At 36.4% G+C, this 15,153-nt stretch overlaps 2 protein-coding genes and 1 long non-coding RNA gene across 3 annotated transcripts; 1 reads left to right on the top strand and 2 right to left on the bottom strand.

The window, feature by feature from the left end:
• The first annotated feature begins 385 nt into the window (after positions 1-385).
• On the top strand, positions 386-2,224 carry LOC133520151 (uncharacterized). The gene is made up of 2 exons (XM_061854522.1): positions 386-436; positions 1,437-2,224. The coding sequence occupies exon 2, from the start codon at positions 1,449-1,451 to the stop codon at positions 2,160-2,162; it is 714 nt and encodes a 237-aa protein (XP_061710506.1). The 5' UTR covers positions 386-436; positions 1,437-1,448; the 3' UTR covers positions 2,163-2,224.
• A 1,487-nt stretch (positions 2,225-3,711) lies between these two features.
• LOC133520152 (uncharacterized) lies at positions 3,712-4,712 on the bottom strand. Its single transcript, XR_009799714.1, has 2 exons — positions 4,371-4,712; positions 3,712-4,210 (listed from the first exon to the last, which is right to left on the bottom strand). It is a non-coding gene; the product is annotated as an uncharacterized LOC133520152 (long non-coding RNA).
• Positions 4,713-9,644: 4,932 nt separating this feature from the next.
• Positions 9,645-10,921, bottom strand: LOC133520153 (uncharacterized). Its single transcript, XM_061854523.1, has 2 exons — positions 10,885-10,921; positions 9,645-10,375 (listed from the first exon to the last, which is right to left on the bottom strand). The coding sequence occupies exon 2, from the start codon at positions 10,373-10,375 to the stop codon at positions 9,704-9,706; it is 672 nt and encodes a 223-aa protein (XP_061710507.1). The 5' UTR covers positions 10,885-10,921; the 3' UTR covers positions 9,645-9,703.
• Positions 10,922-15,153: the final 4,232 nt, after the last annotated feature.

A 15,153-nucleotide genomic window follows, 5' to 3' on the forward strand; every position in this document is an offset into this window, starting at 1 on the left:
ATCTTTAGCCGTCCATTCGTTAGCTTATTTGACAAATATTTCACGGCGGTAGCCACTACCATGCACACACCAAATAGGGCAAATTGCATTTTAAGGCTGCATCTACCTACATAGGTATTACGAATGGAATGCAGGTACCAATGTTATTCATAGCTTGCGCATTTCGTTCGCAATAATGATAAGTTATTACTTAAAACATATTGTTCGCAACATTTTCATAATATTTCTAAATATATTTTTTTTGCATACGGATACTTGCTTCCATAAACGAGTTTCGCAATTCGTCTGCAGTAATTAAAAAGAAATAACATTCATAATTATCATTAGCATACGAAAAAGCAAACGTGATCAATTCAAGTTTTATTTTGACAGTGATAGACTATTTATAGACAATATCAATTTGTGATCTGGAACAGTTGTTGCAGCTGCGGATAAGGTACGGTAGTGTCATTTACTAAATAAAATAGAGAAAAAAGTAGATTCAGTTTTATAATTGAGGGGAGATTTCAATCTTCTCGGGTCAAAGATGTAGGGTTCGAGCAGACGTAGCTTTATTTGACGTTCATAAGCGCATTGTAATATGCCTACTTGAATAATAAACTATCTTTATCTTTATAACTTTTTGAGTCCAATTATGAGTTCTGTACCCCTAGTGTAAATTTCGAAACGTGACGTACGCGTTTGCGTTTAGTCTCATTTTGTATTGGATTTAGAAAGAGCGCGCCAAGCGGGACGTTTTGGAAACTCAAAATCCTATACAAAATGAGACTTAACGCAAACGCGTTCGTCACGTTATGATGTCGATCAAAGTTACACTAGGGGTACGGAGCAATCTCGACCGAATTTCACCTTCCCATACAAAAGAAGTTTCGTCCTCATTTTAAAACTACTTGTTGGATTGTAATGAAACTTTGCACATACAATAACATAAGGTATATCTATGTATGTAATAAGTTTATTCGCTGTATTTTTTAACTATGGCATCTGAAGCTACATAAACTAATTACAGACATACTGCATATGTCAAACACAGAAAGTACAAAGTTACAGACCAGTCTAGCTAGTCTTTTTAAATTGAGAGCGTAAATTTTGCACACACGAACCTAGGTGCCGCCAATTCGAAATAACATATAACATTCTAAAATAACATGAACTTTGAGATGAACATTCAAATAACATATCTATGTCTGCTACCTACTTGTTTTCGTTTAACATGCAACAATTTTAATTTCTCTATTTTCTTTGTATAACAAATTTTAGCAACGAAAACTACCAGACATAGATACATGTTACGTTCATGTAACACGTCAAGTTTCATGTAATTGAAGTAACTTAGATTGTGTGGGAGCGGCTTTTGCGGCGGGTTCGTGTGTGACTCTTAACAGTTACTTTTATGTAGTCTGTGCTAAAACTGACATAGTAACTTTTTTTTCCAGACTGCCTGCAAAATGTTGCGTCTAACAATCTGCCTGTTGGTGGCCAAAACGGCATTCGCTACAAATGCGTTCCCGATTGACAATACAGGCTACCATCCAGTCGGACCGGACACCAACCTGGTGTTCAACTTCCAGCAAATAAGAAGGGACCAACCCGCGCAAGTCGAGATGAGGGAAGAAAACATTCACAAGTACATGAACAGACCTAGAACGACTAGTACCACCCCCGTACCTATCGATAACGGAGATATGAGCCCAATGCGTCCAGAGAACCCTATCCCTTACACCGCAGAGCAGTGGAATGCAGTGCTAAATGCCCCCAAATATGACGGACCAGTCTCAAACTGGAAGAACGTGCCTGCACCTCCTGCCTTCCCCCATTGGGACAACTTGGCTAACAAACCAAATAATTACGAACACCAATACAGGCAGCCGATCGTGGTTACGGAGGAGCCAGCCCAATGGCACGAACCTGAGATGCGCAGTCGTTCTGTACAAAGCTTTTCTTCAACAGTTGAGCCGATGACCTTTGCACCAACGTTTGCACCGACGTTTGCTCCAAGGGCACCTATGCGACACAGCCCTAGAGGGAACCATAGATTCAACTGGAATGATGTGACAACTCAAGCCCCAACTACGACCCCCATCAACGTTCCGACGGCAGCGCCCAGTCGTATGCCGCCTCCACCTGTGCCCACCCTGTCCCCGTGGTATGACGGTTTCTAAACCAGCTGATTTGGCTTAATGATGTGCATTAAAAACAAATTAATAAACGACTGATACTTCAATTGCGTCTTAATTTCTTTTGGAGTTAAAATCTCATTTATTGAAAATTTCGTTGTAACTATACTAGCCTTATCGTTTTGAAATGGATTCGTTGTACTATTTTTACATGTAACATTTTTTTTTAATTCATGGTGTTTGTTTTCATCATTCATTGGTCATTTTCAAAAAAACTTAAATCGCTGATTCTTACAAATCTGGACATTTTTGGGCGCATTCTACTCAGAATTCAGAATCGACAGCATTCTCCAGCCTACCATTAAAAACGATGTCCCAAAATGTCCGTCCCATTACGTTAGTGTTCTTATACGACGTCAGTGGCAAACAAGCATACGGCACGCCTTATGGTAAGCAATCTCCGTAGCCTATGTACGCCTGCAATTCCAGAAGAGCTACATGCGCGTTGCCGATCCTAACACTCACCCTCGTTGAGCTAAGGATTTTTTTTTTCATTTGTATGTACTTACGTGACATAGTGTGAACTAGAATTTTCGTAAAAAATTTTGGGACAATTTTTTTAGCATCAGGATAGAATAAAGGTAGACGCGCTTAGACGGCAAGGGCACTTCGTAGGTGAGGGGGCCTACGAACCGACTTTTAATATAGATATATATAAGGGTAGGCGCACTTAATCGGCAGGTGCACTTCGCCCCTTCACCTCAGTGGTTCTAAGTTAAGAATCCACCCCAGGATCTGTGAGAATCAGATCTTCAATATTTATTTAAGAAAACCCCCAAATATGAGGGGCTAAGTTTGAACACCGATTGTCGATAAACAAAGTCTAGAGTCCGTCCGAGCTAACTTCAACGACTTGAACAGAACAAAGTGAGGGAGTGTCATTACAAACATCAGAGGTACTTGCATAGAAATTTGATATTAATGATGGTATTGCCACACTTTGTCTTAGCTTGGTCTGACTCAAATGCCCAAATATTATGTCAAGAGCGATAGAGATAAAGAATTCTACAGTTTTTCGACGTTCTTCATAAATAGGATCAGTGGGCCTACCGCGAACCACGTTCGAGGTGTTGCCTCCCTGTCATACTTACGTACGAATTTACAAGTGCGACAGAGAGGCAACACGTCGAACTCATTTCCAGGCCGCACCAATCTGCAAGGTGTTCTCAAAAAATACAAGTATATTCCAATTATTCCAGCTTTGATGATTAATTTGAAGAAAAGTCACATTTGCCGATAAGTTAGGTTAGGTTAGGTTTGTTTTATGGCAATACTGAAAAGTTACGGGTTTCTGAGAAAAAACAAATTATGGCTAACGAAAATGCGGACAAACAATACATTATGACTCAAAACTTAATGGGAAACAATAGAGACCCTTTTTTTTATGAAATGTATACTAAAATGTATTCCATTTCCTAAATGATGAATGCACCCATGAATCTCATGAGACAATTTTACTTATAGCGGCTATGATTTAATGCTAGTTAAGGCGACTTGAAAAGTAAGGAAAACATTTTAAATTAAAAAAACATAGTCATGTAAAAGCTGCAATTTTATTCCAATTATTATACCACATTATTATAAATCGGTGGAAATCTTTAAAGCTTAGCTGGCTCGACGATCAATGGAGTGTACCCAGGGTAGTATGATGGCACCAAAACTTTACCATTCGAGGAAGGGAAGAAACCGCTTATGAACGGGAGATTGAAGCTAGGTAAAGAGTTGATCCAGTTGGTGAAATACGAGAGAGGCTTGCTGGTATCAAGTTTGACCACAACCGGCTTAGTGTCCTCAAGTTTAGGGAGTTCAGGGGCTTCTGGTAGTCCTTTGGGCTCTTCAAGTAATTCCTTTGGCTCAGTTTTCTCTTCCTTAAGTTCCGTTTCAATCATCAGGGTTCTCAGAGGAAGAATTGGCGACGAGTAAGCCATGTAAGGAGACATCAGAACATGGGACTCCGCTGGAATGATTGGTTCTTCCGGGATGGCTGGGGCAGCCAAAGCGGTTCCAACGAGGCACAGAGCTAGGAGAAACATCTGAAAAAGAGGAATAATTTTTAAACTCTAATCTTACAAGCATAAATCAATCAAATTATTTGCAGTGCAGACAGGGACCTGGAAGGCCTATCCATTATGCCCGATGCGATGATGATAATGCAACGTTATTTTTAATATAAATAGTTTTTTTTTTCCTTACCTTGACTTTTGTACAGCTGAATCTGCTATGACTATCTTGAGAAAGATACACCTTATATACAGACAAAATCAGTAAAAAATAATTATAAAACAATAAATATGAAATTAGTAAAATCTAGCTTTCTTATTTTGCGGTAAAAGATATTTATATATTTAACATCTTTTCTGATGACATAACCGCAACATGATGAGATTTAGATTGCTTTAATTATTAAGGTGTATTTTCGAGATTAAATATTAATCTCAAAGTAAATAAACTAGTAGGTGTTTGTTTTACAATGGAGGAATAACATTCTGTAAGAACCATCTTTTATATTTATACTACAAACAATAATAAAATGACGTACAATCCGTTTAAGCCCCATTTTATAAAAATAAATAGGTCGTATAGCTCGAGGGGCAGGAGCATACATCGTCAGTCATCGCTTTCTCCCGAAATAGAATTTCATAGAAAAATTACCGTCGTTCGTTAGATTCAACAATTTCTTTCTCTTAAAGAGCATCTGCGATGTTGGCTTCGGCCCCACGCATGCCTCCCAAAGGTCCGGGACCCCATGGTCTCGAGATTATCGGCCCGATTCGAAGAATGAAATACGATAACGATAAGTTCTGGTTTAGATAAGTTCTCATTTAGATATCGTTTGTTTGTCGTATAATTGACAGAAGCAGCATGATTCGGGCAACCAATGTAACTGTGACGTTAGAAATATCGTAGATAGATTTTATTGGGATCGCAGCGGAATCGAAATAAACGTCAATTTTTTGACATGTCTTTAGCTATCGATCTATGGAAGGTAGAGGCAAGGATCAGAATCTCCATATACCAAAAAGTGTCCGACAAAAAACCATAAATAGGTGGCGCCACAATACCTAGAATATCATAGACAGCGCACTTCACTCCGTCAATAACGCCTAGGTTCTTAGCTACTCTAGAGAGATAAGAAACTATTATTTATAGCTGACAGTTGGACACTTTTGCAACAGTTCTGCCTAAGGAGATGCTGTTCCTTGCCTCTACCTTCCATATATCTATCTTTTAAAGATATTTGCAAGAACTTGTCTTAATTATTCGTACGTGTCTTAATTATTCTTCGAATTGGGCCGTATATGGTAAATACTTACGTAATCTAAATTGTAATCTCGTTTTGTAAAGTTCAGTAAAGGACATATATACTCATATAGGTATATACTCCACAGAAATGCATTAAATAATAAATAAATAAACATTTAGATTACTATAGAAATCATGAAATTACATACAAGTTAAATAGAAAGAGTTTAATCACCAAATCCAATTCTAGGTATCTCTGTTTGGCCCTATGGTGGACTGGTAGAGACTGTCATTTGGCATTAAGTCCGCCATTTGTACATTGTTGTATATATTTTGTGCAATAAAGTTTAAATAAATAAATATACTCCTACATTTTAATATCGTAGTAGCTACGCTTTGTTTACAAGTAAATATTTTGTTCGGTTTCTTGTAACCAATTTTGTTACAAGAAACCAAACAAAAAAAATAATTCTAAACCGCCCAAGTAAACCTAATATTAGGTATGTAGGACGAAAGTACACGTACGGATGCATATGTAGTTGTGCATATACATAGTTGTGTATATTTAGGTTGGGGAAGGAAGCAGAGATGGCGCTTTCAAATGAGTTTCCACAAAATGCTTCAAGAGCTTCTTTACCTATATACTTCTTTACTCTTTGGCCTGTCTGTATTCTGTTTTTTTATTCCGTAGACTAAAATTACATTTCATGTGGTACTAAGAAATGTCCTGTCTTACATATGAAACGTTATTTTAGTCTACGGAATAAAAAACAGACCTTAGTACATAGAGTCTGTTCGGAAAGAGAAGAGTCGTGGAATGTATTGGGCCCCATACATTCCACGATTCTTCTCTTTCCACACAGACTTTATATGTCAGTGTCTATGAAATACCAAAAAAATCTAACGAAATTAAATCTAAATGAACGTTCTTCTTTGCCTAGCCTTTTCCCATGTCATTTGGGGTCTTAACCCACCACCTATTATAGGTACCACCTATTAAATCTAAATGAACGTTCTTCTTTGCCTAGCCTTTTCCCATGTCATTTGGGGTCTTAACCCACCACCTATTATAGGTACCACCTATTAAATCTAAATGAACGTTCTTCTTTGCCTAGCCTTTTCCCATGTCATTTGGGGTCTTAACCCACCACCTATTATAGGTACCACCTATTAAATCTAAATGAACGTAATAAAAAAAAACTCGAATTTGTATCTGATTACTTTGCCCCACTTTGGATAAATAGTACAATATGATACAAATGTGGTAAGTTGGTCATTACACACGAGGCGATATTGTGCGCGCGAGCTGTAAGCGAGCGCGCAATAAGAAAGCCGATGTGGGTAATGACCAATGCACACACGTTTCATACGACGTTTTTCAGCACACCTGCGAGGAAAAAACAAAACTTATTAATTAGATTCTTCCTTGTCAAAACAGTATAAGTAAAATTTTCAAAATGTTGGCTTACAGTTTTATCATCGAATAATTCACCAAAGCGTGCTGGGCTTGTAGGCACTTATTCACCAGTTCATTGAAGTAAGCTACCAACACGTTTTCCAATAAAAACTGGGCGTTTTAAAAACGAAAAATGTCTGGCGCGTTATTTTTTTTTTACGCACGATTTCAATGCGCGCGCAAGGCAAAGGCGCGAACGAAATCGACAAACAGCCAATTAAAAAAATGTAAAAAGCTAATATTTTCGTATTTCTATTCGATGGATGGAGATCAAATCGATAAAATGTTATGTTTTGTCATTAATGTAATTTACGAGATAATTTCTTTTTTATAAATTATGTTTGGTGTGATTAAACCTCTTTGAACTAACATTTGAAAACCTAAAAAAAAAATGTGTTACTCGACCAAATTAAGAAGGCTCCGTTTCCATGCATATTATTAGTAATCAGTTACCTTCTTAACTCAGTCGGATAATATAACGAAAAAGCACGAGTGTTATCTAAAACGTAGTGATTATATGCTCTTTGGTGTTATCATCATCATCATTGGCCACAGCATCTTGACAGATGATTGTTGCAGCGACAGGTTATTAAGAAGAAGAAGAAGAGGTCCGTGCGCCGTCGGAGATCGGAGGTGCGGAACATCTTTTCCTGTGACTGTAAAGCCCAATCGCAGCTCGGCACTTCCTGCCACAAAGATCGCAGGTGAAGCGCGAATCTGTTGATGGTTCCTGTGCAGTCCGAAGTCTTTTCTGCTTTAAGTCATCGAGCCAGACTTCATCATGCTTCGCTATGCCGTCATGTAGAAGGTTAAACGTCGTTTTGAGCGAGTGTGTTGAAAATGCAAATTTCTCATCAGTTGTTTAACAATCAAGAGGACCTTTACCAGTTGGTTTGGTGAAAATAAATATGTATTATAGGCCATTATTACGCAAATTGACTAAGTCCCACAGCACAGTAAGCTCATTAAGAGTTTAAGACCGTAACAAAGGGGTTTTTACAAATATAAATTCAAATATATTTCATTAAAAAAATGTGACAATAATATAAATAATTACTCTTACCTAATATCTACTAGTTACAATTTAACGCGGAAGGTATAATTTTTCAGGCTGCTCTACATATTATTATATTTTACGAATATTATAATAACAGTGCGGGTAGGTGCTGTGGAACAGTAATACAGTGTGGGCTCAAATACCCAAATGACTTTAACCATAATATGTAGACGAAAATCACTTAAGTAGTTTACAAATCACCCTAATTTTCTAAAACTAAACATTCACTAAAATGTCCAAGCAACTCATCTTTGTCAATCTAAAAATATTCGCTCATTCTTTTTTGTCAATAGTTATTACGTGACCTAAAAGGCGTAGGGTATAAAAAGCAAGTGAAAGTAATTTCATTTTCATTTCATAAATTTACTACAGTTTACTACAGTTTTATAACATTTTGTTTGGTCTCAATACAATTTTACCAGATAGGTAAGAATTCAGTAGGCGAAAGACATTAATTTGGGTCGGTAAGGTGTTGTAAATTTTTGCCGCAACGTGCCTATGGCATCTCAAAAACATTGCTGTTTTACCAACAGGAGCCTGGACGTCATGAGCAAATATTTTATTGAGCCTATTAAATGGTTTTCGGCGATATATATCAGGGTATCGCCCGTACAAGCTTACAGAGATCCATAATATACAACGCTGACAGAGTGGGTAAACCTAATTGCTTAAATAATTCTCTACACGTCTCACGATTAGACATAATTTCACTCAAAATACGGACGCACCTTTTTTGCAATACGAACAATCTTTGTATATCTACACAGTTTCGCCAAATTGCGAATCCAAAAATGATGACTGAAAATTCATACCAGTCCTCGAAGTGCATTAGCGAAGCTGCTAAGCTTGTGACAAAGAGAATCAACATGCTTATTCCAACTTAAATTTTCATCTACCTATATCCCTAAAAATTTAGTTTCATAGACAAATGCGACAGTCGTATTGTTTAAACTAATATCAAGCTCTAGAGGGTTAGTTTTAATGTTCCTAAAAAAATTATGTTCATTTTTTTGTTCCATTAAATCAGACATGTGTCCATGTGCTTTTTAGGGCTCGGTACAAAACTTTGTTGACAGAGCACTTGTAGGAGCACTTCGGTATTGCAAATCGGTTATATACGTTTTTCTCAGAGACCGTTTGACGTAGATACCTAAAATTTGCAACCGTTATAGGAATTACCACGACTAACAATGTAAATACCATCGCCCAGACTGTTAACTGTCCATCGGTGGACCTTATTACAAAAGGCATAGAGGCAAGAGTGTTGCTGTTTGTACATCGAAACCCCTTATGTCTTAAGTTTATTTGTAATATCATCACACCATTAGGAATTCGTAGTTAAAAAAATTCAGGGTATTGGCTCCCACCGTACATTATCTTTTAGTAATTTTAGTATCATCCTGCAGCGTACCGATTCTCACCACAATCTAAATTCGTATCCATAATTGATTTTAAATTACCATTTAATAGTGTACTCAAATCACTATTTGATTATTATTTTATAGTGCAAATCTTTATACTTTTATAGGTTAAAATATGCTAGGTCGTGTAATTTTAAGTAAGTATTTACTCATACACTCACGCGAAAACAAACGGATCACATTGTACGTATACGGAAATGCTTTTCAAAGTTTATTTGCTTTATTGACTCGTTTTTATTGCTCGTCTAGTTTTCTTTCTACATAGAACACGTTAAAAAATAAGACAGTCATTTGTACTAAAGTTCATTCATTTTATTGCACAGCTAATGACAAGATCGGTACATGAAAGTTAAAGATTAGGTGCCTCAACGATCACAGCACCCGGGTACCCAGTATAGTACATAGGAGAATACAAAATTTTAGAAGACTTGGGGCTAGAACTGAACCAGTTGCTTATGTAAGACGGAATGCTGCTGAAGCTAGGGAAGGCGTTGATGAAGTTGGAGACGAAAGAAGGAGGCTTGGGGACTTCTAGGTTGATCAGGACGGGCTCAGGCTTGGTCTCAAGTTTGGGGAGTTCTGGGTTTTTTGGGGGCTCAGATAGGGGCTCTTTTGGTTCTTCTAGTAATTCTTCCTTTGATTCTATAATCTCAGGGAGTTCTTCCTTCGGCTCTTCAATCTCAGTGAATTCTTCCTTCGGCTCTTCATACGGTTCAGGGAGTTCTTCCTTCGGCTCTTCATACGGTTCAGGGAGTTCTTCCTTCGGCTCTTCAATCGGCTCAGGGAGCTCTTCTTTTGGCTCTTCATACGGCTCTGGCTCAGTGTACTCCTCTTTAGGCTCCGGTTCGATCCTCATGTCCAGGGTTTTCATCATCATGAAACGTGATGGGTCCGGGTAAGTGATGTATGGGGAGGCCAGAACTGTTTTAATGTGCGTCTTCGCTGGAAGCAATGGTGCATCAGGGATGGCTGGAGCAGCCAGCGTGGTTGCGACTAGACATAGGGCTACTAGGAGAAACATCTGAAAAGAAAATATGTTTTATATATTTGAACCTAATAAGACAAGATGTTTATTACGAGTACAATAGTTTCCGCTACCCTAAAGTTGTCTGGAAGAGATCTCTTTTTAGCGATAATCGGCCGTTCATTTACCTCTACTTTTAAGATGTTACTTTTACTGTTTTGCTTTATTTTTGAGTTGAAATTGTGCAATGAAAGGGAAATATTTTTTCGATCACAGATCGTAATGTCTCTCTTTGTAATTCAAAAACGGATAAGTTACACACACATCCACATGTTGTATGTTGTGTTTGTTGTTTATCCACATGTGTGGCAAAGTAATCTGGTGCTAATTTTGAGTTGTGTGCTCATGTTGGCTGATAGAATTGACTTTTAGGTGATCATTTTGCATGATAAATATTTAATAACGTTTATTTGAATTTATTTGTAATGTTTAACAGTTAGTATATTCCTCACGTTGGTGTATTTAAATATTATTTTTATAATTAGTATTTATTTTTTAGATCTTACCTTGACTTTGGTACAGTAGAAACTGTAATGAAGTTACTGAGAAAAACCCATCTTATATACAGATAAAATTGGTAGGTATAATTATTAAACCCATTCGAAATGAATAAAAACTAACAGTTTGTAATTTGATTTCATAGGTTTGCGGTTAAAGGCACGATACATTACAACTCATATTAATTCATTAGGATTAATGAAATTTGGATAGCTGCAACTATTAATAGCTTATTAGAGATTACTTATTAATTTATATTAATACAACGTGCTAAGTGCGAGTCGTTTTTATGCTCAGAAAGTTCCGTATACATCCAGGCAACTTTAAGAAGGTACCTATCAGTATAGGTCTAGCAAAAAAAAACTAAATTCAGGGGAAAACTTAGAAGATCACAACAAAGGATAAGCGTAGCATCGTTTTGTGTAAAAAAATAGCGATAATTGGCAGTCAGTTTTCAAAATATACCTAGATAGGGACCGTGCGCGTTGGAGGGTCTGCCATCTTGTGGCCTGAATCGGAACCATAAACATGTACATTTACACGTCAAGTGTTTTCTTGTGCATAGTACGTTCTGCCATCTTGTGGGCTACATCGGAACTAAAAACATCACATTTACGCCTCGCGCCAAAAATCTGACGGCTCACTGTGAGCTGAAATTCGGCTTTCATTGACATAGAAACCGAAGTTGTTATTTTTACGTTTTTTTGATTAAAATAGGTTTTGCCCAGCATTGTTATGGTAACCTATGAATTTTAGACGATTTGGAATGAAAAATTGTGGAGTTACGATTTTTTTTTAAATAAATGTATGGAGCAGGAACAAGAAATCATCATTACTCAAGAACCGCAAAACAAACCGTAATATCCTCGCAGGTGGTTATACTACGAATTATTTGTGATTTTTTGGCATACTACATATATCCGCCACGGGTGCGGTTTTTTTTTTAAATCATTAATTGTTTCTATGGAAAAAGCACAAAAACCAAATTCAACATTTTAAGATTTTTTTGATTGAAATGGGTTTTGCTCAGTGTGTTTATGCTAAGTTATAAGTTTCACACGATTTGAGTTGAAAATGATAGAGTTATGATTTTTTTTTCAAAAAAAATGTATGGAGCCGGAACAAAATATCAAAATATCTCAAGAACCACAACAAATACAGTAATATCCTCGCAGATAGTTGAATTTGGTTTTTGTGCTTTTTCCATAAAAACAATTAATGATTTTTTTTTTAAAACCGCACCCGTGGCGGATATATGTAGTATGCCAAAAAATCACAAATAATTCGTAGCATAACTATCTGCGAGGATATTACCGTATTTGTTGTGGTTCTTGAGATATTTTGATATTTTGTTCCGGCTCCATACATTTTTTTTGAAAAAAAATCATAACTCTACCATTTTCAACTCAAATCGTGTGAAACTTATAACTTAGCATAAACACACTGAGCAAAATCCATTTCAATAAAAAAAATCTTAAAATGTTGAATTTGGTTTTTGTGCTTTTTCCATAAAAATAATTAATGATTTTTAAAAAAAAACCGCACCCGTGGCGGATATATGTAGTATGCCAAAAAAACACAAATAATTCGTAGTATAACCACCTGCGAGGATATTACGGTTTGTTTTGCGGTTCTTGAGTAATGATGATTTCTTGTTCCTGCTCCATACATTTATTTTGAAAAAAAATCGTAACTCCACAATTTTCATTCCAAATCGTCTAAAATTCATAGGTTACCATAACAATGCTGGGCATAACCTATTTTAATCAAAAAAACGTAAAAATAACAACTTCGGTTTCTATGTCAATGAAAGCCGAATTTCAGCCCACAGGCTCCTATAGTTCATGCACGGTCCCTATAGAGTCCATATAAGCATAGCGTTTATTTTAACAATTTTTTTGACTTAGTCATTCTTTTCCAGTTAAGCGCTTAATATTTGCACGAAATTCTTGTATTTCGATGATTTTATTCTGTATTAATTATATTCTACAATTATGCATGATAAAGATTATATAATAATCGTACGTTTACCGGCAAAACATAGTGTTCTACAATATGTTTAATTATAAGACCAAATTACTTCAACTATATCTTACGAATAAATAAACGATAATCATTATGATTATTAAGCATGTCTAAGCTAACTTTGCAACGATTTGAACAGAAAAACGTGAAGGGGTGATAAACGTCATAGTTTTATAGAAATTTGAAAATGCCACACTTTTTCACTGCAAATTCCATGCAGCACTTTCGAATGATCCAAGGAACATGGCGGATCGTGCTCCAGATACCTATTATTATTATTTTTTTTTGCATTCTGCTTCTTAAGATGCAACAGGAATGGTAATTTCTCCATACAAACGTACCTACTCGACTGTTTCCTCCGTGGTTTTTGAAGCTAGAGCAATGATTTTTTCAACACAGCGTATTATTAATATCTGTTTTGGACTGTTTTACCTTTTTTAATATTTTTGTTTCTTGAGGCGCTAGTGCACTTCAAATATTTGCAAAAATTAGGCCTAATTTACTAGGCCGCAAAGAGAAGCATGGGATTCAAAACTGACATCAATTAACCTTAAAAGCAAAACAGTCTCAGACAGATCATTTCATTACTATTCACATCCCAGAAGTTCGTTACATTTGGTTAAGTTTTGGAGGAGGAAACAGTCGAGTACGAAACATCGGTTTATGAGATTTTTATGCAGGATTTTTCGCCTAACCTGGCGTTGTCCTTATCGCACTAGTATTAGGAGCCGCTTTCGTTATCGAGACGGATATATTCACCTAAAATATTATCTCAGCTCTCGTATCCTCTTAAATATTGCTCTTTACCAAATTTCTTGGTCCTTCGGTAAACGAGGGGCATAGTTTTTTTAGGTTTTATTTATTTTAATCTTTATTGCACAATACATGAATGTACAAATGGCGGACTTTATGCCTTAACCCCTTACCGCATACGAAGCCATATATGGCGGATATGATATTCAACTCTAGTGCCAACTATTAAAGTTCAAATTTCTAGAAATATTTTTTATTACATGCGGTAAGGGGTGGCATTCTCTACCAGTTAACCAATGTTATACCGGAAAGATTAAGTAGGTTGTATTTGAATTATAAGGTTGAGCTTGCCTCTAAACAATTGACATTTAAAGCTTGTCGCGTGTTTACAACAAATTATACTCTGGCACACTCGCTTTGTCTGTAGAAAATGGCGGCAAATTTAAAAAATGCAGGCTTGATGAGTTTACTTCCCATACAAAATTTGAACTTTTGCCTTTTTCTACTGACAAAGTGGCATTAAATCAAAAACAAATCAAATCAAAAACACTTTATTGCCAAAACATGATGATACAAAGAAAAACAATACAAACAATACATAAAGTCTAGGTTAAGTATGTACTAAATTATTCTAGGTTAAGTACTAACTTATTGTCTAAACTAAATGGTAATCAAAATTAGCAAGACATGTTGGCTGTGGGTACCAAGCTCAGCATATGCTAGACTGGCGTCCAGCGCTGGTTTTCAGTTTGGCCCCTTTTTGTAGAGGTCTGACAAAGTATTTAAATGTTGATCTTTTCTGAGCCGTTAAGCATTTTTACTTACAACGAAAACAAAACTTATGTAAAATGATGAGCAGTTATGAAACAACAGTAATGCGTAAAGAACTATTTGTATTACAATATTACAGTCAAGTGGTTAGCGTATCGTGTGATTGTAACTGTTTACATGTGTCATCTGCTGTGCTGTTGTTACTGTGGTTGGGTGCATTAAGGTAGCTGGTGATGTACGGGATTTGAATATGTGTGAGTGTATATATATATATCGCTGTTTTATATTTGCATTTGTAATTCAAGTAAGTGTTTTTTTACAAGGCTTTTAAACTTGACCAGATTAAGCATTAAGTCCGCCATTTGTACCTTCATGTATTGTGCAATAAAGATTAAATAAATAAATAAATAATAAAGTGGGTGAGTCTGAGTATATCTCATCTCTATTTTACTTTCATTTGTTTAAGGGAAGAAACCCAATAAGGATATTTTGAGAAAGGGAACCCTGCCATAAACCCGTATCAACGTACCCATTTGCTTTGCAACTGCTGAGCTTAAGTTGTGTCAGCACCGGCTTGTTTTAGCTTTTGCGCTAAAAAGGTCACTTGGAGTGACGAAAGTAGGCTTTGAACGAGCTGCTGAGGTGAAAATATTTTTAATCAATTTTGTATTGCCTTGAAGGTAACCAAAGTTTGAAATACGTCGGAAAGTAGTATCGACAGTGACATT

The sequence above is a fragment of the Cydia pomonella genome, chromosome 7, assembly GCF_033807575.1.
Source record: "Cydia pomonella isolate Wapato2018A chromosome 7, ilCydPomo1, whole genome shotgun sequence".
NCBI classification, from domain to species: domain Eukaryota; kingdom Metazoa; phylum Arthropoda; class Insecta; order Lepidoptera; family Tortricidae; genus Cydia; species Cydia pomonella.